The sequence below is a fragment of the Arachis ipaensis genome, chromosome B3 (genome assembly GCF_059453495.1).
Source record: "Arachis ipaensis isolate K30076 ecotype BB chromosome B3, ASM5945349v1, whole genome shotgun sequence".
In the NCBI taxonomy this organism is placed as follows: domain Eukaryota; kingdom Viridiplantae; phylum Streptophyta; class Magnoliopsida; order Fabales; family Fabaceae; genus Arachis; species Arachis ipaensis.
Window position 1 is genome coordinate 9,930,127 of NC_142438.1, and position 24,318 is coordinate 9,954,444.

Here is a 24,318-nt window from a genome sequence, read left to right on the forward strand (position 1 = left end):
TACAATTCAAAAATATTTGTTACAAGGTCTCTTTTGGTTATCAACCGGGATTAATTTTTAATATATATTTTATATTTTAAATTATAAAAAAATCTCACTCTTTTGTTTGGTAAGAAAAATTCCCACTCTTTATTAAAAGATGAAATTGCAAAAAGAAAAAAGAAGAAGACCAACTAACTAATTAAACCCCTTAAAAGCCCTTCCTCTGAGCACAGTGACCCGTTAAACCCAAACCCTGTTTGGAGTCCGCTCTCGGTTCCCTCTCAGCCGCCAACGACTACCTTCGCCGGCGGCCTCACCTCTGATTTCCGGAGTTGTCAAACTACTTCAACCATGGTAAGCTTAATTCTTCTCTTTACGTTCTGCTGATTTAGCTGACCGTTTCTTCTATATTTTCGATTTCCATTATTCTCTTCCCCGCGGATTGGTTCTGACCCGTTTTGCACTACACAGAGGAAGAAGAAACACGGCGGGTTTCGAAGGCCTTTTGTGGCGAAGACCAACACTAACACGAAGCAGCAGCCCCATCTGGCTAGTGTGGACCCCATCACTGGCAAGAAGATCCCTAAAAGCTTCGTCTTTTCGAGAGGGAAGATTCCTGGTCCTCTCAAACAGCTTCAGATGGACCTCAGGAAGTTGATGCTTCCGTACACTGCTCTCAGCCTTAAGGTTACTCTTTCATGGCGATGCTGAGTTTTTTACTATCATGAAATTGCTTTCTCGGTTTCTAGCTCTAATTGTTGTGTTGTGCGCTTGGGATTCGAGAATTCCGGTTAGGTCATCTTAGTTAGTAGAGTTCTTAAGTTCAAATTTAGGGATTTGGTTGAGACATTAGAGTTATTGCTATCCAATATGCAATATGGTTTGATTTTCAACTTGTATTACTACTTATTTGTTTTTCCTGAATTGTTAAGTAGGAATATTTCTACAGAAACAATTAGATTGCTAGAAAACCAAGAGATTAATTTATAAGCATAATAGCATGTTGGGTTTGGCTCCACAATCTAGCTTCTCATAAAGATTTGGAATTCATTCCTGGAACCATAAGTCTTGCAAATTATTTGTGTTGCTTAGCTTTTTAATCAAATTGTTGACAATGAAATGGATTTTAATTTATACGAGAAGATAAAGTTGGTAGTAGTAGGGATTTGTAGTCATCACGTTGAATATTTATCACTAGTTTTAAGTGTTCCACAGTGACCTGTATGTTGACTACACCCTTATGGTTTCCTTTTTACAGGAAAAGAGACGGAACAATCTAAAGGATTTTCTGAATGTTGCTGGACCTATGGGTGTCACGCATTTCCTCATATTGTCAAAAACTGCAACTGCGGCTTACCTGAGAGTTGCAACAACCCCGCAGGGACCCACTCTTACGTTTAAGATAAATGAATACTCATTGGCAGCTGATGTTGCTAAATCTCAGTTGCATCCCCGATGCCCAAAAGATCTTTTTACGAATTCTGCTTTGGTAACGTATTCCACTCATACACAGATCCAACTATGGTTGTGTAGCTTAAAATTTAGAAAAAGGAATGCCTCAACTGCTTTGATACCATTACATCTTCTGTTATTCAAATTTCATCTCAAGTATTAACACAAAGTTTGCCAATGGGATGCAACTAAAGTGCTTAATTTTTTGTAAAAAAAGATGTTGGTTATTATTAAGCCTTTTTTCCCCAAACTTTTATGATATTATTACTGTCAAGTTGGAGGCTGATGGGATAGTGAAGACCTCTTGATGACATTGTTATTATACCAAATAGAAATCTGCTGTGATGTCTCTTCTCTGGTTATTGTCGTAACTGTTCGTGATGGTAATTAGTATATGGGGAATATATCACTGTTGCAACTGTTAAATTAGGGATTAGAATGTGTAGTCACATACTGCTTGTTATATAGTAACTATCAATAAGTCTTTATATGGGTTCATTTTTCATCCCATATTGATGTCTCTGTATTTTCTTGTCAGATTGTACTTTCTGGATTTGTGAGTGGAGATCTACCTCTAAAGCTTACAACTAACATGTTTCAGAATATATTTCCAACAATTGATGTTAAAACAGTGAGTTTTACTGATACATATGCATCATTAACTTACTTGACGCTCAAGTTCTTCTTTTAATTTGTGACATATACTGTTCTAGGTTAAGCTCTCTTCTTGCCAAAGGATCGTGTTGCTTAATTACAACAAAGACACTAAGCAAATTGATTTTCGGCATTATTCAATAAGATTACAACCAATAGGTGTTTCGCGCAGAATAAGAAAATTTGTGCAGAATCATCAGGTGCCAGATCTACGGAATCTTCAAGATGTGAGTGATTTCGTGACAAAGTAAGTCCCTTGCTTATCTACTTAAGCCTTCATTTTCCCATTTGAAGAATGGATATAATCCATTTCTAACATTTCCACTCATTATTTCCTTCTTCAAACTGGTAAATATGATATTTTTTTAGGAGTAAGATTTGTATTGAATAGATCCTATTTAACTTGTTCTTAATTTTCATATGAATTGTATTATGCACAGAAAATAAGAATGCTTTTTTTGTTTTTCCTTATCATTCTATTGATTCTCACATCCACTTTGAATTTTAAGAGCTGGCTATGGATCAGAAAGTGAGGCAGATGAAGAAGCTGCAACTGTAACTTTGTCTAGCGATATTGGTAGGGTTAACCGTGCTTCGATGAAAAGTGCTGTCAAGCTTCAAGAAATTGGTCCCAGGATGACTCTTCAACTAGTTAAAGTTGAAAAGGGACTTTGTTCAGGAGAAGTCCTTTTCAGTGAATATGGTATATCATCTTGCAATTGCATATCCTTGTTATCTGTACTTCCTCGGAAACTCGCAAATTCATTCATTTTCTTCTCTTTCCTATTCCTTCATGTTCCTTAGTCCTTCTGTTATATGTACCTTAGTTTTAAATTCTCTACTAGTTTGCATCTTCTCTCTTAATGCCTTTTCCTTTCGAAAATACCTCCTCATCTCATTTTTTTGCCTGTATTTCTTCTTCCCTGTTAGGGAAACCTGGTGACAAAGGAAAACATGATGATGAAGATAATGAGATGCAGGACAATGAAGATGAAGATGATTCAGAAGGTAGTGAAGATCAAGATGGCAATGGTTCTGAAGTTGATGAAGATGAAGCCCATGAAGAACTTGATTAAGGGAAATGGTGGTATTCAGTTTTAGTGTTCTGAAAGTTATGAATGAATTAATTAATGGTGGTATTCAGTTAGAAAGTTGCCACCAGAAATTTTTCATTAGCCATTCTAGTGGCCTCGTATAAATTTTGTTTGGGTTATATATAAATTTTGTTTGAAGCAGTTAAGTTTATATATATTTAGAGTAACAAAAACCGGTTTTAACTCTTCTCGAGTTAAGACACTTTTTCCAGGTATTTTATTCGGCTGAAACTTAGTTATGCCAATTCTATTATCAACAATAAACAGGACTCCTTTAAAATGATACGCTTTAAAAAATTGGACATTGATGTTTGTTAAATTCTAACTACACATTTTTTAGGATATATCTAAATAATTGTAGAGAGATATAAAATGGTCAAAATATTGCATTGAAAATTACTGGAATACAAACTTTTAATTAAATAACTTTCTTTATTAAATATATTGAATTTACGCAATGCAGTAAATGAAACAATAATAAATATATGTTACATGTATAAATCTTTTTGAGTAATGTTATATATCTAAATTCTAAATTCTTTTATGAATTAAGTTTAACCAAGTTAAACAATACGACTTAAAATAATATTAGACTAATTTGGTTAATAAAAAAAATTGAATATATAGCATTATTATACGTCTTTTTGTAATTAAATTCAACTAAGTTAGCAAGTTCAACAAAATAAAATTCGTGCATGCTTAATCACTTCTCCTTTTCTCAGCTTCCTTAGCACAAAAATTCTTATTGTAAAGCACAAAAATTTATGGACATAACAAAGAAATTTGTGTACGTAGCACATAAATTTTTGTACAAACACAAATTTATTGATATAATAGAGAAATTTTTGTACATAGCATAAATTTTTATTCATAGTAGAGAAATTTTTACATGTAAATTTTTGCTACGAATGTAATTTGTTAGTTGGATGAATCAATGTTCTGGACACGTGATCTTTTAAAAATTTGTGTTGTGCATAAAAAATGTGTGCTGTGTGTCAAAAGTTTATGTTTTGTGCACCAAAATTTCTATACTGTAGGTTAGATATTAATATTTTTGATATGTAATCTTTTAAAATTTTTGTGTTATATACTAAAATTTCTGCCTTATATACCAAATTTTTTGTGTTGTGTACTAAAATTTTTGTGTTATGCGTATTTTATTAGTTGGGTTCAATATTCTAGACACGTGGTCTTTTAAAAATTTTTGTTGTGCATTAAAATTTTTTATGTTAGGCATCAATATTTTTGTGCTCTAATTTTCAAAATATATATAAAAAAAGAAGATGAAGAAGATGACGACGATGATAATAATGACAGAGGATGAGAAAAAAAAGAAAAAAAAAATCAAACAAAATAAGTAGCAACATAACGGTTTGCAAAAGAAACGTGCTATGACTACTTGATTAAATACTTGATTTAAAAAAGTTTGAACGCCTAGCTTTATTGATAAATATATATGAAATTTTTGTGTAAATTTTTTTTTTTGAAATAAAAAGCTAACACAACAAGGTGAGCATCAACGTCTCAATAGAAAAGTACTAAATAGATAAAATAAATTAATTTCTAATCATCTTCGACAAAAGTCATCAACAACCCAAAGGATCAAATAGCACTCCACTCTTTGTAACTCTTAATCGACCTGTTAACTACTCCTGCAATACCTAATTCTTGATTCCTGAAAATTCTGTCATTCCTTTTTAACCAAGTGCTCCAAATGATAACAATGAAACCAAACTCACCAATATTCTATTAATTTGACTGCACGATTGACCCTGAACCACGTAAACTTACGGTCATTCAACTCTATATCCACCAGTTCGATAATGCTGTTAACACACTAGCGCCTTTTCTTTCTTCCAACTGCACAACCTCATTGAAGACACTCATGTAACAAAGAGGAACTTGACATATTTTCGATAAAAAATTTAACTCTTCCCGCACAGCAAGCTTCTCTTCCCTTGTATGCGCGCCACATACCAAGCAAACAGCACAAATAAAAATTATTGTTTGTCAATTCCCTTTCTATACACAACCATCTCTTCCATTTGTAACAATTACTCAACCTAAACATGATAACATCTCACATTATTAATAAACCTCCAGAAGCACCTTCCGATCCCACAAATTCCAAACTCACCGCATCATTATCCCAAAATTGCACTACATCAAACTTAGAAACTACCTCCTTCTTTGTCTCTATCAATCCTAACATATTTACATTATTTTTACGCTTAAATTTTTTTACCATTTTTCACTTTCTAACACCCCCTAAACCCCTCATATTCCACAAACTAAAATCATTTAAAAACTTTATTACACACCTTATTTCGGTTTTTGGGGCGACACCTTCTTTCTTTCTCTTTCTGTTTTGCTTGCTTTCTTTTTTGTGCCAATACTTCATTCTGAGCTTGGAGAATAGCAATAATGTCCTCATCCTCGTCATATAAAATAGCTCCTGATTCGACAACCAGATCCCACGCAGCCCTATTTTCAGCCATATCTTTATCCCAACTTCCTCCGTGTTCATCTTGATTAGTTTCACTGTCTGCATCCTGCTCTGAGTCCTCCGAATCTTCCAAGTTCCTTACAGCCCCTTCATCATCCAATCCAGTTTCCTGCACTGTATTCTCATCCTCTAAATCTGAATCTTGCACTGCATCACCCCTCATCAGACATATGCCAACATGCTGCTTACCACTCTCGTCCAAAATAGCGTGGATCTCATTAACTACACTTATTGGAATATTTTTCTCTGCTGTGTTGTTCGAACAATTCTCTGCACCTCCGCCAATCTCTTTTCCGGCTTGATTCTGCTCGTCGGGTGCATAAGGGGCTTCATGGTCCTCCCTGCCCTCCACGCCATCAAGTTCAGCACGGACATTATCACATCCGCCACTAGTAGCTGACTTCCGCACTGCTCCCAGATCTGCCTCGTCGGCGCTGTTCACCGTGGCATCAACCCCTTTGCGAACTCCATGACCAGCCACGCTCCTCTCTTCACCGTCAACTGCAGCAGCCAGCAAGGAGGCCCTTTTAAAACGCACAATGACGTTCTCTATCACACCACACAGCCACTTCGCCGCCACACCCCACTAACATATTGGGCCTTATATGCTTCAACCCAGCCCCAACTGAACTTTTGTTCAACACCAGATCAATCCCTTCTTTTCGCTTATCCCCGTATTCCCAAGTCTCCGTTCTTTCAGAGATTGCTTCGTTACTGATTGTTTGAGATCCCATAGATTCCGCACTCACCATAGCTGTCGGATACATCAAAGGATTATCCGTTCGCATTTTCAAAAAACCCTCATGCTACTCATCCAAATTCTCAACAGCAATATACCTTTCTATCCTTGTCATGCTCTGTCTCTGCCTCCCGTAGCCCCTGTGGCATCATTACCACCGCATCCCATCCCAACTCCAACGGTTCCCTCTGAATTTCTAGTTCTTCACTTCTATGGTGTTCCAAGACAACTCTCTCTTTCTTGTTCACCTCAATATCCTTTTCTTTAATTTTTTTTTTTTTTGGTTTCCATCAGGAGACTCCTGACATCTTCATCGTGCATAGTAGTTTTTTCCCGGACATCAATCCTCCTCCTGTACTTAGCCTCACCCACAAAGATCTCTTTGCTCCTTAATCGCATTCCATTCATCTCCTTGATGACCTTTAATGCCCCTCCTTTTATAGTATACCTGATGAAAGTAAACAGATGGATCCAACCATACTTCTCCTTACGTGCCAAATAGATGTCATTTATCCTTCCTGTCCACTTGAACATATGAAACAATTCATTCTTTGAAACATTGCTAGGTAAATTATCTACAAAAATTGTGAATAATTTACTCTCTAATCAAAGATACACTTTCCAGTTCTAAATCCGTAGATATTTTTCAACATAGGGCTGTCTAACTTTATCCTGCCTTACATTAGACATAAATAATCAATTTTAAAAATTATATAATAATTATATAATAAAAATTAATCAATTTTAAAATAGTGTCATATATATATATATATAATTGAGAAATCGAAGTTCTTTTGTCAGTTGATATTGCTGTAAATTTGATTTAATTAAACTAAAATTATTTGCTTTACTATTTATCGGCTAAGAGCCTAAGACTAGAACACCGTAAATACGTCCCATGATCCAATGTTTTCAAAGGCCACAATTTCAGTGGGTTGTTTTATATTGGAAAGAACGATCACCGTTAATAACTTACAAACCATTAATATCTTTTCCTCCAACCTATCAATTATGAATACAAGAATAATTATATTTATTAAATTGTTTTTAGAGAAAAGTATTTATTTGTTTGACAAGAAAGAGAACCTAACAAAGTTTCCCAAAAACAGCAACAAATTTTGTTTCTCAAACTAACTTGTCCCAAAATCCATGCTTAGTTGAGGGACTTTGTTCCTACAACCAACCACATTTTCCATCCCTCAAAGTCTCAACCTTTGCATCCCAATCTGATTCCTTTTTATATAAAACAGATACCCTTTTCATTTTGACACATTTCAAATGCTTTTGTGTTGTTGAATTCCAATTTTATTTTATATTTTTTCGTTCTCTTCTTTTTCAAGTGATTTTCAAAATGGAAATGTTTATGTGGAAAGAGACTAATGGGTATTATCATGATCAATTTGCATGTGGATATGGTAAAAAGGTTCCCAAAATGATGTCTTCTTGTGCATCACCTCCTATTGCACTTGGATGCATCCAACATTCTATATCCAAAATGGACACGTTAGCTGGCATTGCAATCAAGTATGGTGTTGAGGTACTAGGTTATCTTTTTAGGAATTTCGTGATGAAAATGTCACTTATAAATCAGCCTCCATGCATGTCATGTAACTGTTTTATTGTATATCATATGAGACGTTATTCACGCAATAAACTCTTAGATATGGTGATTAAAGTTTTTGTAGTACCATATACCAATCACTTATCATATGCTTTAATCATTTATTAGATTTAATATTAGACTTTAAGAATAAATTTGACCAATATATTATTATCCACAAAACTCCTAAAAACAATCTTTTGGCATCCTGCAAACAGTATTTAAAATAATTGTTGAATTTTTTTTTGTTTGCTTCTTTCTGTCTAGAATTTTGAGCATTTTAATTTGCTTTGGGAAACTGTAGGTTGCAGATATAAAAAAGGTGAACGGGCTTGTTACAGATCGTCAAATGTTTGCTTTAAGGACCCTCCACATTCCTCTACCTGGAAGGCACATTCCAATCTCCTTTTTCATAAGTTTATTCAATTCAGAACATGACAATTATTTATGCTTTCAGAAAGCTCTTGTTAGGGCGCTATCCATGCAAAAGTTTGATAACTTGATCATCGTTCATTTATGCTTAAGCTTTCAAATTATGATATTTAAGTATTTCCTTGTCTAAATGAACATTTTGGAATATCTTTATACAAAAAGGTTAAACAAGCATAAACTTAAATTGTTACCATATAAATTGCTTATATAGGTCAAACTATGAACATTAACATGTTTGTCTCTCAATTTCTTTTCTTTGATATGAACATAACCTGGGTAAATATATTTGAGTAATTAGATTTTATATACTTGTTTTTATAGATTTCAATACAAACTTCCCTTCAAAATCATTATTTTCCATTAGCATTTGAATTATTGTTGATTTTAGATATTGTAACTCTGGTCACAGTCCAATCGATGTAGCAAGCTCGAAACTGTCTGAATCATTCCGGTCCCTAGAAGCAAATTCTTCTGGACAGAAGCTCACTGCATCCATGAACGCTTCACAAGGCTATTATGGAACTGTACCAACAGACTTGGAGGCAACAACTTGCAGCAAAGATTCATTGGATTCGGCAACCTCCAATCGGCCATGTCACCACCAGAAATCTAGGAGTTTGGCTGAAAGCATTATGGATGAGGTTATGCAGAAGTCAGAGATGGAGCACAACAACAATAAACGGAGTACTGAATCGGACATTAGGGCTACAGAGATCCTCATGAAGGAAGAGAGTATTGTTGGATTGCCATCAAGAAAAGGAAATAGCTTAGCTCTGAGACAGAAATCTGCTAGCAGGATTGCATTGCACATGGGAGGTGATTTTCTAATTGATGGAGTAAATGGTGTGAGGAGATCATCAAGTACTTCATGCTTGCAAGCTCAAGATAACACCAATTCTTCAAACATGAGGTCTAATTCAAGGAGCAACATGAAACAAGATTATTTCATGTTATTCTCAATTCCAAAACCAACCTCAACTGGAAGAACAAGCAAAGCTGCAATTGATTAGTTTTTTCCTTACCAAGTTAAAAGCAAAAAGTGACAAGAAAAAAGAAAATTAGAAAATTTCTCTGGTATCCTAACTTCAAATTTCTGGTTTGGAAACCAAGATGAAGTAGACCAATCATAATTTAGTAATTGTTTGTATGTATTAAAATTTATTTTCCTTTAATTATAATTTAACCCCTTTAAACCATTTTAACTACTACAATATTATTTGTCCATAACGCTATAGGTTGATTTTAAAAAAGCTACTACGTATATCCATAATTTAGTTATGAGCTCCATTGGAGTGGTATAAGAATATATATTGCTGCACATAAGAATTTCTATATTATGTAATCAGAAAACGGAATCACAGCGAGATATTGTGACGCTTCTCAAATATTCTAGCAGTAGGAAAATATAGTCAGACTACAAAGACAAAACAACAAACTATAAGTAACATAAGCTGCACAATTACAACAATAATAATTACAGCATTGGTACTTATGAAAGGTAATTACACGATTCAAGGAATGATTAAGGCGTGGCTATGCTACCCATTGGAAAATATAAATAAAGCCAAGACCTATCAATGATGCTCATAAAAGACTAGACCCAAGTGCAATTTTTGTTTGGCAAATTCAATTTGTTCACCTTAGAAAATCAAGCGGATACATCGTAGTTGCATTGTTCCAGAAATACCCTGTGATCGTTTCCTTCTATGCTAATGTCGTCGTTGAATTTTGATGCAAACTCTCTTTTCCAAACTTTGGCCAGCCTCGAGTTAATCTTACACGATCATTTTGATATTGTGACGAACCCCATAACTTATTATTTACATCGATGATATATAATAATAGCAATAATTGAATGTAATGACTAATGACCATATCAAAGGGTACATGTGCCAATAATTGAAGAGTTGGGATCTTAAAGTGAGAATTTTACTTAATTCAATAAAATGGAATTATTCCCATTTTTAATTTTCTTGATCCAATAGTAAAACCTTTTACACTGAAATACTCACTTTTCGGAGATCCAAATTCAAAATAGAACATACTAGATGCAAATCAAACAATTTACACAAACGATGCGTTGCATGTGTTCAGTGCAATTCTCTCATTTAGTTAGTAATACACCTATTATTAGGAGTTCAAGACCTACAAATTCATTCTGTTAGCATAGTCCCAGCTCAATTTGAATTGAATGTTCTACAAACCAAGTGAGTTGCAAGATTGAACACCAGTGTATCATCCTTTCACCTTGCATCAGTTCAGTATGAATCACAATATATTATTATACTTCTTCGTTCAACTTTTAATTTGGTAACCATTCATGTTGGACAAACAAGAAACCCATAGTATTGTTTTACTTTATGTATATTATGAAACAGCCAAATGGTAAGAGAGTGAGAAGGATGAGGGATTAGTTAAATAAGATGAAAGCATATGCTCCATAGGTTTCAATGATCGAACACAGATTTTACCAAGTGCTCTTAGAAATAAAAAACCACAAACAGAGACAAAAAACACTATTAGAAGTTGAAGACAGGAATTAAAAAGGTCTCGTATTTTTTTATTTCTCTTTTTATTTTTGGGTCCTTCTGAAAGACAAATTTTTGTGTCTCCATCTTATATATTTATGTCCTGATTCATCTACCAAACACAACCTTCGTGGCATATTACACTCTCCAAGGTAAGGGAACTTTTGCAAATTGAATACTGACGATTGAAGCCAGTGATGGACAGTGAATGCCTCAGGAGTATGAAAAACCCTCAAACCCATGAACCCATGATAGAAAAATAAGAGAAAAAAATGAAGAATATACTCACAGTGACGATCACAACTTATGATTAGTCATGATAACAACTTCTATGTCAAAAAATAACCTATGTAACACATACAATGATGACCAGCTACAAAGCCGCATTCAATTTAGATGTCTGCAACACTGATACTATGCATGATCTCTAGACAAGAGTCTGCTTATTTTAATGAGCATTAGGGTAGCTTAAATAGAATCCAAAAATGCATTCAGGTAGCATCTTGATCTAGCATCAGAAATTAGGTTTGGGGGAAAACAATGCTGATTGGATGCAATCCAGCAGAAATTCACCAGAAAATGCCGCTAAATACGGTAACCAAATTGATGTCGATCAGGATGGGATCACATGATTTCACAATATGAAGATGTAGAAAAGTTGATCACTTTTACAGACAGGACATATTTACTTATGTAGATAACTCAATACACTACATCCCAGTGAGCAAGTTCAACATGTCAGAAATAGACTTGTGACGACAAACTAATTAGTTTCAGTCCTTGTAAAGATCATTTTTGAATAGAGTCAATTGGCAAAAGGTAGAATCAGCCAAAGACCAAACATCTATGCAGCTCCTAACAAAACTTTCCTATTTCCACTTATGCAAGAATTAAAGAAACTATGCTCTTCTGCCTGGCGAAATGTATGCATTAAACAGTATCTATAAAAGAAACCTAGACATTTTAATGTACAATACTATGTTAGCTTGAGATGTTTTACTAGAGATTCTCAAAACATCATGAGAACCGTCTTTACAACTATAGATGCTACTGCTAGAAAGGAACTTAAGGAAGTCAGTTAAAAACTAAAAATACATAACTAATAAACTAACGTGTTGTCTGCTACGAAATTCCATGACAAATATTTACCTCAATGAGAAGGAGTCATTGCAAGCAATGAAGTTGACCTTATTTTTTGTTCAGTGACCACATTCAAAACATGACATAGCAATAACCATCTTTGTTTTGCCAATACCTGAAACAGTCAAGTTATTCAGAATTCATCTCCATGAATAAAGAATTGTTAACGGATAACAGAACATGTGTGTGTACCCTAAAAGCGGATTATAAGAGCCATCTCTTTCATTAAAAAAAAAAGGGGTTCAAATTTTTTTTTTTTTGGTTGAAAAAACATCGGGGAACAAACTGTAATGTTAAATTCTTATAACAATACCAGAAATATGCATCAACAACAACAAAGCCTTGTTCCACATAATACAAATTTACAAGCGAAATATCGAAATGTAAAGCCATCGCATAGGACATGAAAGAAAAAAGATTAACAGCAAACAAGAGCAGGATTAACCGGTAAATACAAGGTGTCAAGATTATGATACGATATTTATATTATCAAGCCATAGCTTCTTGTGCTTGTACATAAAAACACTACTTGCAGAAGTGAAAGTGATTTTCAATTAATATAAATTACACAAGAAACGATGCCAACAGCAATTCTTTGTAATTTTGATGAAGATCATGCAATGGTTTATCAACAAACAGATAGCTTCTACAGTTACTCCCATTGTACCAAAAAGAAAAAGTTACTCTCAAATATTCATTTAAAAGCTACTGTGACATCACTAATTTTTTAGGCATTTTGTCAAAGTTTAGAAGGACAAGAAATGGCCCCCAAGTGTTCCTAAAATAAACAAGTACTGCTACTCATTGGGAAATCAGAGAATGTCATTTAATTCTGCTTAAGTTTGCAAAATTGTTTAGAGATGATTCACTTCTTTTTTTCCCCTAAATCTTTACCCTATTTTATGTGACATCCTATACAAAAGAAAGTTCTATATATGTTTACTGTAAGGTAATCCTAGTTCAGATGGCCATAAATCCTGGAATGTTCACACGCTAGTACAATTCAGCAACCACGAACCAAATATTAACAACTGCTCTCAAAGAATCCAAAATTCCAACCATACAAAAAAAAAGGCAAAAGAAATAAAGGAAGATCAAGGGGAGAGAATGAAACATGCACTATTCAAACCAACAACCAGACAGTAGCAACTGAGAATAAGTTACATCGCTAGAAAAGTAAATGCCAAATGCAACTGAAGATGCCAATCTAGGGCAGCATCAAAGCAATTTGCTTAAATGGCATAGATTTAGATACACCATCCACCCACCTCTGGCACATGGATGGCTATATATATATGTGTGTGTGTGTGTCTGTGTAATAATAATAATAAAAGACATTCTATAAGCAAATTTGCAAATGAATGGTAAGTAAATAAAGGTAGGAAGCATTAGTTTCTTGTAGATGATGATGATTTCAAATTTTAGATACATAGTTATTTCCTAGAACTTGACACCAGGATTATAATTTTCTAAACAAAAAAAAGAAAAGAAGGTTTCAATGAAGCTTTAGAATCTAGTTAGTACTCCAAAGCATAGCATCAAGGAGAAAGGAAATAGGAGCTGCCCATGAATGCATAACTAAAATGATGGTTCAGTTGTACAAAATTAAGAAGAACGAGAATATTAACATTATGCACAAATCAGCCCAATTTATTTTCTTCCCTGATAAACATGACAAAAATAGTTCTATGCAAAAACATACAAAACCAATTTCACATGTAGAGAGCTTATAATTCTAGGCAGTCGGGTCATTAGAAGGCGCTATTTATTAAGAAAATGCAAGAGAAGGGAAAAATATAATTTGAAAATAAATAAACAAAGCTGATGGTAAAATTAACATCTGTTTATTCTAGTCAAAATTGGGTACTTGAAACTGAAGATCTATAATATATATATATGTTAGTAATAATTACAAGGGATGAGAAACAGATAAACTAACCAAGTCAGAATATGGGCCTAAAATGGAAGCAAATCTTTCTGGGATACATTGTCAGGAAAATTACAATATACACAACCCTGCCAAAAAGCCTCCACAAGTTTTCAAAAATTTCTTGAGGTGAACCTAACTTTGGAGGCACAATATGCAACCTTGAATGTGATCCACCAGCAAGACCACTGAAAGATAACACGAAGGCATAAATCAGTGCAGTGGAAAGAAAGAAGAGAACCTTAGAAACACGTTCTTTTTTCCTTGAATGAAAATTGAACAAGCACAGTAATAACCTAAAACCTTCTACTACCAAGTTCAGTACATGAATACCATGTATAATAAACAAATCCTTTCTCTTTGTGTGTAGAGAAATAAACTATGGAGAAGTTTGGGGAAAGATCCATGAATGAGGAAATCCAATCCAAACTCAAATAATTAAGTGTATGACTATACTTATGATTTTTAAAAAGACATGTTAACAATATTTAGACTTTCAATCATGTGATATGAATCTTTTCCCCCTATTTTCTTGCCATTCATTTTTATTTTCTTATTTTTAATGAAAGGCAAAATTTACTGGAAAGGGGAAAAGAGTACAACAAACAAATTGGGGAAAGCAATATCTCAAATTTTTCTGTCACTGAATCCATGCAAGCACAAAGACACAAGTTCGGAATGATGATCAAACTAAAAATGTCCCCAACAATTTGCAAACTTTGCAAAGCACATCCAAGATTTTCAACATAACAGCCTCATGTGAGCAATAGAGATACAGCATTCCATTTAACAGTTTCATACGTCATGCACTTTTATCTGAGAGATAACTGAAAAAAATTAAACAATTGGCTATTGTGATGTATAGTTCAGCTAAACAGACAAACCATTATGCAGAAATCAATTGTTCTAAAACAAGAAAATAATAAAAGAAAAAAAAAACTTACATGATACTGTTAAGAATACTCCAGTAAAATTTCAAGTCGGTCTCCAACAATTCAGAGCAGGCATGTCAGGCCTACAAGGCAACATCTGGGGAATACCATGTCCTGAAGAAGTTGTTTGATCCATATCATATGTTCAAACACAGTAGGCAGAGAATTAAGATAATCAGTGCAATGTGAAAATTATCTAGTGACCTGATGTTGGTGGAGCAGCAGGTATGTTATTTGGCATTGCATGCTGGAAGCCTATGTTGCTTACTGGTGGTCTTTCAACTGGTGGCCGGAAATGACCTTCATAACCATTACCAAAAACAAAACATTCATTTTACAACATTCAAATTGTCATTACAAAAAACACACACTGATAGCTACAGAGATTCAAACCACCCATGGTGAAAATAAAACAAATCTAAATTATTATCTTTTTAAATAATAAAGGTAAGATACCACCATAAGTTCATAACTGACTTTAGTAAATGATACATGCATAATAAAAGTTAAACAGTCATAATTCATATATTTGGTAGGCTAAGCTACATATATTCATGTACCTTCTTGCCCAAAGGGTGGACCAGAGCATGAAGGATTTTGCCCTCTCCAAACACCGTGTTGATTGTTTGTTTTAAATTCACTTGACGACATTCTCCATTGGTCATCAGCAACAAATTGCCTCCGGCCATCTGGAATGGATGGCAAAGGGAAAGGTGGATGGAATGAATGTGGAGGATGCTGCTGAACTGTAGGGTTTGGAAAAGAGTACTGACTTGAAGAACTTTGGGGTGGGGCAGGATGCCCTGGTCTTTGAGCAAACGGTAGATTACTCTGTTGAAATTGATGGTTGGCTTGGGGAACTTGCACATTTGCATACATATCATTTTGTCCATATTCTAATTGCCTTGAAGGGTTAAAACCAGAAGGTGGTTCCTGGGTGCTGCAGGCTGCTGTTGGTGCAAAAGCAGCTGCTTGTGGGAATATTTCATTCTTTGCAACTGCATTACCGTGACCTCCAGGAAAAGCATTCCCAGCCATTTGAACAAACTGATTACCCTGCACAGAGGGAAGTGTTTGCTAATATCAGCAATTAACATATATATATATATATATATATATAACCAGTCATATTAGAAAGCAGAATAGTCTTACACTTGTTGTGGCACTATAGTTATGAGGCACATTCTGATGATAACCTAACTGCGGAGACGACTGATGTGATGGCTGAGGTGGCCTTATTGACTGGGAGAGGTGCGAAGGGCGAGCAACTCCAGATGATTGTGGAACCAATGGCACCGTTGGGCACGAGGGTGGTAAAGGAGGAGGTGGGGGTTGCAACATTGGAGGTGGCGGAGGTGGGGGTGGAGATGGAGATGATGGAGGAGGTGGTGGTGGAGGTGAAGAAGGCAAAGGTGGGGGTGGAGGAGGTGAACCAGGTGGTAATGGCGGAGAACCCTCCACAGAAATGGGTATCTCTGCTGACATGTTTGAAGTAAGATCCAAGTTCCTATCTGATCCTTGGGGTTGCAAATCTACTTCATCAGAACTATTATGAAATTCAGTCCTTTCGTCCTTCAGGTGGCCTGAAACATCTTCCATTTCTAGTTCGCCATCCACATCCTCCAAGATACAATGGCGCTTGTCATTTGGGGTAACAGTAGAAGTTTCCGATTCCCCAAGGGTGGGCGTTAGATGTGCTGGAGATGCATCATATGTATCCTTACTTGAATTAACCGGTAAATCATCATCTTCCTCGTCGTCATCAAATGGTTGGCAAGATAAAAAGCCAGGCAGCTGAAATGTAGCATTACTGATATACAGCATCCAGGAATATAGCGTGAGTCAGAAATCAAAATTACTTTGAGAAAAATTTAAAATTTAATAGTTTAATCCAAAACAACAAATAGACAATAAAATATTTATGTGGTTAATCAGAACTCCGGCCAAGGAAAATGTAAAATGTGCAAATAAGTAATTTCTGCTTCCCTGTGATATGATCAGCTTTTTAAGTGAATATATAGTTTACACGGCCAGATTTTTCAAGTTATGCTAGTTGTTTAAGAGGATACCCAATACCTTCAGTTTAAAGTTTTCTTGTTTCTCCCCCCACAATCATAGTATTATAATTGGAATCCAAACATGATTACACAATTCATTCACCAGTAGATACTTGACAATAAAAGGCAGCAGAAAACAAGCTTTCGACAAAATAAGTATGACTGGAATAAATTGATATTTATGAGAAATTATGATATTAGTTTTTGACAAAATAAGTATTGATTTGGGAAAATTTCAAGCAATCATCCTTTCATCTGCACCCTAAACTATCAGCCTACTTTGTCACTGAGCTTAACTATGATAAGCCAACTTCCAAAAAATCAGTTAATATTGAAATGGAAAAATTATAATTACTGGAAGATGATAAATGATGTACAAGCAATCAATCAATCAATCTGTGTGTCTGTGTAAGTATGAAATAAACATCAGACCTGCCATATTCATCAACAAGCATGCCTTCCATTTCTCTGATTGGGTCATCCACTGACCGCTCAGCTCTAGATGGACGCCTGAGGGAAAGGCTAACTGTTATATCATCATTTGAAACTCCAATTTCATCCATGTGACGGCGAAGAACTGATTCAGGCAAAATTTTCCTCTCAAGCCACAGCCTTAGAACCTGCATGAAATAAAAAATATCACGGATGTGATATCTCCCTAGCATACATCATGCCTCCATTTTACTCAGCAAGTATTATGCAAGGATAGCCTAATGACATTAACGATAGAGCCAAATCATATGCCCCGTTTTGCATTCTCACCTGACACTCATGTAATTTGGATTTCAAATTCAGAAAATAATCCCGCTACTTTCCTTTTAAAACAAGCTGTTTATGTTTGCCCCTTCAAGTTTGGAGCAGTATCTACATGTACATTCTAAAGATTTTCGTAAGAAAAAAGGAGTGCAGTTGCAATCCAAAATTTAATAGCAATGTCCTGTTTCACCATTTTATAATGTATTTGATTGGAGCAAAATTCCCACATTTGTTAGAGAGCTCTTTTCACTCCTAATCATGTGCCAAGATAGGCTGTTTATGGCTTCCTCTAGGTCTATAATAGCAGCTTCCAGGCAATTGCCATGATTGATATACAAAGAGACTCGGTGCCTTTGTTGGGTCTTTAATTGTTTCTTTCTATCCTGTAATTCTCTGTCCTTTGGAGGATGTCTTAGCCTCCCCTAGTTCGACTCTGCTTACTTCATCTCAAATAAAATTCATGTTGTCATTACGAACAGAAAAAAAAAAAAATAGCTGACCTTCAGACACTGACGACGATTCTCACGCGCATTAGCCCCAGGGGGAGCAGCAGCACCAAGAAGGCGTGGCAATGCTGCTTGAACTATAGGGATGTAGGAGGCTCCAGCAATGCCTGAAAAACTCCATATAATTAGAAATATAGGTGCCATGAACAGAATACTATACAAACTTGCAACGTAGAAAGAAAGTGAAACAGAAACATCCATAATAAATGCTAGTAGGAAAAAAATGCTAAAGAATAAGCTTTCCCACCTTTCTGATTATGCGAGCACTGGGTGATGGAGTCCACAAGAAAGAACAAATCCACCTTGCGATGAAAACTAGTTTCACTTTCCAGCTTTCGGATGAGAAGTTCAACAACCTGTACATTGGACATGGATGTAAGTCCACTGTAGGACCAGTAACACTAACTACTAAATTAACATGGGGGCACTCTACTATACAGATTGAAGTGGTATAGAGAGAGAGTATAAATTCCTTTTATAGTTATTTTTTATTATTTTATTGTTATTCAAAATGTGGGTCCTACCTTTATCAATCTCTCTTTCATCCTATTAAAGAAAAAATCTGTAAACTTACATCTTTACCATATAATTCACCATTAACATGACAGCCAAATCAGTTAATAGTAATAATGTCTTAGCAAATAACCAATATATATTCACATTCCAATCTATGATAACTAAATAAATGAGAAAAGGGAACAAACCAAAATCCTAACCTTCATTAGTCCAAGATGTTCCTATTCCAAGATTTTCTATATGACCAATAAAAACATAAGTAATAAATTAACACAGAGGCACAAGTAAACTAATAGTAGGAACCCACAAACTACAGCTGAAACCATATTACCAACAAAAACCATGATGTTCCAACTTCTAAATCATTTATTCTCAGCAAATGCTTAACTTTATGCACTCATTCACATGGGGTTCCCCATTCCAACTACGCTGAACACTGGTTTAGTGGATACCAACTAGTTTTACAATTCCAACCCAGTTAATCAAAAAATCTCATAATCATATCAATGTGATGATGTAATCTCACAAAACAACATACTGAGACAGTGATTGAGAACAGTATTATAATATTCAACCTACTTAATGTATTATTAAATTCAATTTAATGGTTCATTCATATAGATTCACAAAGAAAACTGCAGGAGGCATGAATCACTATTTGATAAATAGATTAACTTGCAATAATAGGGTGGACCAGACCTCATTGGCAATGCCATACTTAGCACAGTCAATGGCAAGGCGAGTTGCACGCCCAATACTGTCCTTTGTTCTTGACAATGTTTCAATCATTCCTTCAAAAGCATCACGAGCAACAGCAGCCTCAGTGCCTCCACTAAGCGAACCCCCTGGACCCCTTTGTGCTGAACCAACTCTTACGTCCTCGATTTCCTCAGTATCAGGTTGATTTTGAGAAGCCGAGAGATGATCATTGGTTGATGGAGATGCCAATGTTGGATTCTCATAAACTGCCTGCACATCTGCCTGTGTAACATGGCCTGAGGCAGGCAGAAATGGCTGAACTGTGGATGGGCTAGGAGTCCCTTCTTGAATATTGTGAATGCTAAGAGGAAAACTTTGAGAATGAGCTTGTCTTCTTTTCGCCTGAGCAACCGCAATCAGATGCTTCATACTTTTAGCAGCTTCTGGAGTCCCAGAACCAATATATAAACTGCTTTTTTCTTCCATGCTTACATCCAAACTGCAATAACATAATCAAGGTAAGAAAGGAAAAAGTTAACAGAAAATAATTCCAAGAAATGAAAGGATTCATAAGCAACTATACCGATGAAAAGCATCAGCCTCCTTTAAACCACCTGTTGCCGCAGGAACTTCAGCATCCTGCTGCAATCTTTTTGGAGTAGTTTTAGAAATTTCTATTGAAGATCCAAGCTTCTTTTTATGAGATGCAGCCTGATTCTGAGAAGTACTTATGTTATTAGAAGACTTTGAAAACCCATGAGCAGCCTTCTTTTCAGTAGCATTACTGGAAACTTTAAGTGAAGGTTTGGAAGATTTATGTTGCTCAGCAGTTGACTTTGCTGCAGGAACAGACTGAGGTGATTTTACTGGAGACCCAGTGCGCAATTTTGCCACCTTTGAAGGAATTTGCTTTGGATCGAATTTTTCAGGACTATTATGTACAGGAATAATTTCATCAGCTTTCTCTTTCCCAGGCTGCTTAGAAGATGAGATATCATTATTTAACTGAGAAGATGCTTCTTTCGAAGGGATATGCTCAACTTCACTAAAATTTTTGTGAAGTGGCTGAGCATGATCAGATTTCTCTGGTTGTGCCTTGTTACTCTTCAAGACCTCCGGAACAAAAGATGGTGACTTAATACTTTTTACAGCTCCTCCATGAATAGGAGTTTTAGGTTCATCCTCATCGTCATCGTCACAGAGGCGAACAGCTCTGCGTTTCCGCGGTCCTGGTTTTACCATGACATTATTTGCATCAGCCTTCAGTCTAAGAGAACTCTTCTCTATCTTCTCATCAGAAGCAATGCTACCAGAATCAGAGACAACTTGTCGTACATGGCTGTGAACTTTGGTCCCTGGTAGTGCCTCAGAGCCAGAATCATCAGAACCTACACCAATGTGACTCCTTGATGGCATGCTTTTTTCCGTTTTCAAATTTGATATGGACCTTTTCAACTCTGGCTTTTTAGAAACTTTTTCTTCAACAGTAGAACCAGGAGAAGTGCTTCTATCATCTTTGGCATCCATGCGCTTAAGCTTCTTGGTATTCTTTGCATGTATTTGGATCTTCTTTTGCTTCCCAGAATCTTTGCAATCAGCCTCCTCAGAATCCAGGCTTCTTTTAACTTTTAATAAGGTCTTATTTTTTGTTCCAGTATGATCCTTTGAGTCTGAATGAAGAATATCAAGAGAATCTGGTTTAACAGAAAATGAATTTTTCCTTTTTTTCCCACTTTTCAATGTCTCTCCAGATCTGGAAAGATTAGCACCCTCAGTAGAGTCTCCTTTCATTGAAAATGACCCAGCAAAAGATCCACCATTTTGATTTCGATCATCTGCAGCATCATTTCTTTTTGAGTCGGTACCAAGCTTTCTAGGCTTGTTTCCATTTGTCAAAAGATTATGCACACCTTCTTCTTGTCTAAAAACACCAGCATTCTTTGCAGCAATAGATTTGTTAGCATTCTTTATAACTGGACTAACAGATAACTTATTTTTTACCACAGGTGAAGAACTTTCAAGGTCAGGTACAGACAGCTTCTCATCTTGCCTTTCATGTTCTCCAATTAATTGAGCAGACTTCTCAAAAGTAGAGCAAGCATTGCTATCTTTCTCACTGTTTGATACCGCAGCATCATTAGTGTCTGCTATGTTACCCACTCCTCCATCAACGGAAGGAGCCTCTGACCCAACATTAGAGTTATCAGTATCATCTGTCAAACCACTAGGCTTCTGTCTCTGTATTTCATCAAATGCTGCGCAGATTTCCTTCACAGCTTGAGTAAAGTACTTAGTCTTGCCTTGACCCCGTGCAGACAACTTATTTTTAGACTCACTGGTAAAAGTCTGAATATCTGCAGGGGCAACAAAAGCTCTGCGAAACAACATAACATGGGTGTGAGCAAACAATCTGATTAAAAAGAATAGATTAAGAAGTATTAAAGGAAGAGTTTCATAGGTATCATTAAATAAAGTTACTCAGGTATTTGGATTAAGGTCAGCAGACTATTTCTTCACTCTCTTATAAAGTTGTGAACTCATTGCTCATGTTTCTTGTTTTTTTGTTTCTTATAACTTGAGGGGCTATGTCTTCTGGATATTACACCTTTTAACATAATGATTCGCATATATCATTGACAAAAACAAGTCATTAAACCTGCCTCAAATACTCTATTTCACTTTCAAGACACTAAGCATAATACAAGTTTTTCAGAATTTTTTTTTACCAAGTGATTAGGAGTTTCTTCCTTGCCACGAGTTTTCAGCATAAGTCAGAAAAACAAAAGGCATGTGTGTTGTCAAAACAACAAGACTAAATGGCTCTTGAATAGATAAGTGAATCAGATTAATATAAACTATTCTTGTGTGCCCCTAATAGCTACACGTCCAGAAGAATAGGTCCTAGATAGATTGCAAAAACAATTTCACACTATGTTATTAATGAAGTCCATTATTTATATCCACCAGTGTGGGACAAAGAACACAACCACCTTGAATCCATATAATTACCAAATATTCGTAATAGACGTGTACCACATACATGTTGATGCAAACAGAAAAATTCAGAATCATATAATAACTGGTTAATAAGTAAATAAGATTGTTGTCATGTAAGTTACATTATGTAATGACTAATAATAGTATAATACTGCTCTTTGAACACCACAGTTCAAGAAATGCTAAGTTCGACTTTAGTACTTCAATGTAACTTTGTCTCACAGCTTGTATGCCAAAGAAACCACTTGAACAAAAACCAAAACCAAAAGCTAAAGCCTGTGGGCTTTGAACAGATATCATATGGATAAATAGTAATGAAACTTGTGCGAAGGTTTTATTTCTGATATTCCATCTATGTCATTGTTATCAACTTTGTACTTCCAGAATCAAAATTATAGTGCAACATTTCAACTTAAACTTGTTCCACTCCACTAATAATGGTCCTTGTTTAATTTTCTTCATCATGACTTACGAAAGGCAGTCCAGAAGAACTTAATACCATTCAGCTCTAATTACTTAACAATCTAATTATTCATATATTTCTAATTCTTAACCAAATGCTGATTACCCAGAAAAAAAGGGTTCAAAGAAGGACTTACATTTCTTTAGTACCGAAAAATTGAACAAAATATTTCTTTGGATCAGGGGGCTTCTGCCAATCTTCAGGCCTGCTTATCTAAAAAGAAAGAAGCAACAAAAGCACTTAACAACTTAATGTTCAGCGACCTTAGTTAATGCTACTAGTTAACCGCATAGCATGATAGCAAGGCAGAAATATTACATAAAGAGGAAAGGTAGCATACTAGCATGTTGGAAATGCTCGTAAAACAAATAAACCGAAAATCCTAGCTATATCCCACTAAAGGAGTCTCAGCACACACTAAATAAAAGTAAAAGAAACCCCTCATCTTCATCTCAATCAACATCACAAATCACAAAACTTAACAATGACAATACCGAATCATCAGTGCCACAGAGATTTCACATTGCAGCACAGTAATATTCACATGTAGGGGGAAAAACCTATTATTTATTTATTCAAATTCGAAAACAGAAAAAGAGGGTCGACGAAGAGAGAGAGAGAGAGAGAGAGAGAGAGAGAGAGAGAGAGAGTTGAGAGACCTTGGCAGGCCAAGCAGGGAAGCCCTTGACCTTAGCGAGGACGAGATCGCCTAACCTCAAGTGTCCGTTCGCCTTCGCCTTGTTCGCTCCGCGTCGACGCCCGGGAGCCATGACGACGACGACGGCGTCGATGCGGCACCACAATAATATCGAGAAGGAATCGAAGAGGAAAACGGCGTGGTTCGGAGGAAACAATTCGAAAAAACCCTAGAAAAATCCCGCGGAAGGTGCCGCGGAGGATCGACAGTTGCCGGCGGGGAAGGACGGCGGGAGGGTTAGAGCGGCGGAGGTGGCGGCGGAGAGGGATGGCGGAGCATTTGAAAGGAAAAGAGAGAGAATCTGTTAGGAGAAGAATTGAAGGGGGGAGAAGAGGGGAGGGGGTTGGGGGATTGAGGCGGTGTAGCTTCGAAGCAGAAAAGGGAATGGGAAGAGAGAGAAAGAGAGAGAATAGTAGATTTTGGTGAGAGGGTGGCTTAAGCCAGAAGAGGGGGGAGAATGGGACCTATTGGGAATTTCTTCTTGATCTTTCTTTCTTTCTTTCTTTCTTTTTTGTTTCTTCCAAACACTCTCTCTCTCGTCTCAACTCTCAACCCACGAGGCCACAAGGCACAAACCCAATAAGTTCATCTCTACACTTTCTTATCTTTTTCTTCGTCTCATATTATTTCATTTTTTTTTA

General features: G+C 35.8%; 3 protein-coding genes across 8 annotated transcripts; 2 read left to right on the forward strand and 1 right to left on the reverse strand.

Moving 5' to 3' along the window:
• The first annotated feature begins 163 nt into the window (after positions 1 to 163).
• Positions 164 to 3,397, forward strand: PPAN (PETER PAN-like protein). Its single transcript, XM_016331282.3, has 7 exons — positions 164 to 336; positions 454 to 669; positions 1,241 to 1,471; positions 1,973 to 2,065; positions 2,148 to 2,335; positions 2,598 to 2,791; positions 3,019 to 3,397. Exons 1-7 carry the CDS (start codon positions 334 to 336, stop codon positions 3,162 to 3,164), a joined length of 1,071 nt encoding a protein of 356 aa, XP_016186768.1. The 5' UTR covers positions 164 to 333; the 3' UTR covers positions 3,165 to 3,397.
• Positions 3,398 to 7,778: 4,381 nt separating this feature from the next.
• On the forward strand, positions 7,779 to 9,469 carry LOC107632216 (uncharacterized). Its single transcript, XM_088506646.1, has 3 exons — positions 7,779 to 7,964; positions 8,332 to 8,417; positions 8,848 to 9,469. Exons 1-3 carry the CDS (start codon positions 7,779 to 7,781, stop codon positions 9,467 to 9,469), a joined length of 894 nt encoding a protein of 297 aa, XP_088362772.1.
• Positions 9,470 to 9,699: 230 nt separating this feature from the next.
• On the reverse strand, positions 9,700 to 24,252 carry HUA2 (Tudor/PWWP/MBT domain-containing protein). Of its 6 annotated transcripts, none has more exons than XR_002358796.2 (14): positions 23,640 to 24,252; positions 23,117 to 23,193; positions 20,104 to 21,894; positions 19,521 to 20,019; positions 18,553 to 18,661; positions 18,300 to 18,412; positions 17,476 to 17,663; positions 16,139 to 16,796; positions 15,547 to 16,042; positions 15,191 to 15,286; positions 14,999 to 15,100; positions 14,067 to 14,242; positions 12,137 to 12,242; positions 9,700 to 10,233 (listed from the first exon to the last, which is right to left on the reverse strand). XR_002358796.2 is itself a non-coding variant. In XM_016331281.3 (12 exons), the coding sequence occupies exons 1-11, from the start codon at positions 23,748 to 23,750 to the stop codon at positions 15,030 to 15,032; spliced, it is 4,209 nt and encodes a 1,402-aa protein (XP_016186767.1). In that variant the 5' UTR covers positions 23,751 to 24,252; the 3' UTR covers positions 13,986 to 14,242; positions 14,999 to 15,029. The 6 variants fall into 6 exon arrangements, 2 of the variants coding, with proteins under 2 accessions (XP_016186767.1, XP_088364319.1); XR_015907229.1 differs by lacking the exon at positions 9,700 to 10,233 and having other exon boundaries at positions 11,898 to 12,242; positions 15,547 to 15,675; positions 15,760 to 16,042; XR_001617851.3 differs by lacking the exon at positions 9,700 to 10,233 and having other exon boundaries at positions 11,898 to 12,242.
• Between the last annotated feature and the right edge of the window lie 66 nt (positions 24,253 to 24,318).

Bases quoted from the DNA above. Each gene is read 5' to 3' on its own strand.
- HUA2 (XM_016331281.3), bottom strand. From the start codon at position 23,750: ATGGCTCCCGGGCGTCGACGCGGAGCGAACAAGGCGAAGGCGAACGGA. The intron at 17,664-18,299 runs GTCAGCTATTTT...TATTTCATGCAG, and splicing joins ATCGTCGTCAGTGTCTGAAG to GTTCTAAGGCTGTGGCTTGA. The intron at 15,101-15,190 runs GTCACTAGATAA...CAACTTCTTCAG, and splicing joins TGCTGCTCCACCAACATCAG to GACATGGTATTCCCCAGATG.
- LOC107632216 (XM_088506646.1), top strand. From the start codon at position 7,779: ATGGAAATGTTTATGTGGAAAGAGACTAATGGGTATTATCATGATCAA. The intron at 7,965-8,331 runs GTACTAGGTTAT...GGGAAACTGTAG, and splicing joins CAATCAAGTATGGTGTTGAG to GTTGCAGATATAAAAAAGGT. The intron at 8,418-8,847 runs GCACATTCCAAT...TGTTGATTTTAG, and splicing joins CACATTCCTCTACCTGGAAG to ATATTGTAACTCTGGTCACA.
- PPAN (XM_016331282.3), top strand. The intron at 1,472-1,972 runs GTAACGTATTCC...TTTTCTTGTCAG, and splicing joins TTTTTACGAATTCTGCTTTG to ATTGTACTTTCTGGATTTGT. The intron at 2,066-2,147 runs GTGAGTTTTACT...ATACTGTTCTAG, and splicing joins CAACAATTGATGTTAAAACA to GTTAAGCTCTCTTCTTGCCA.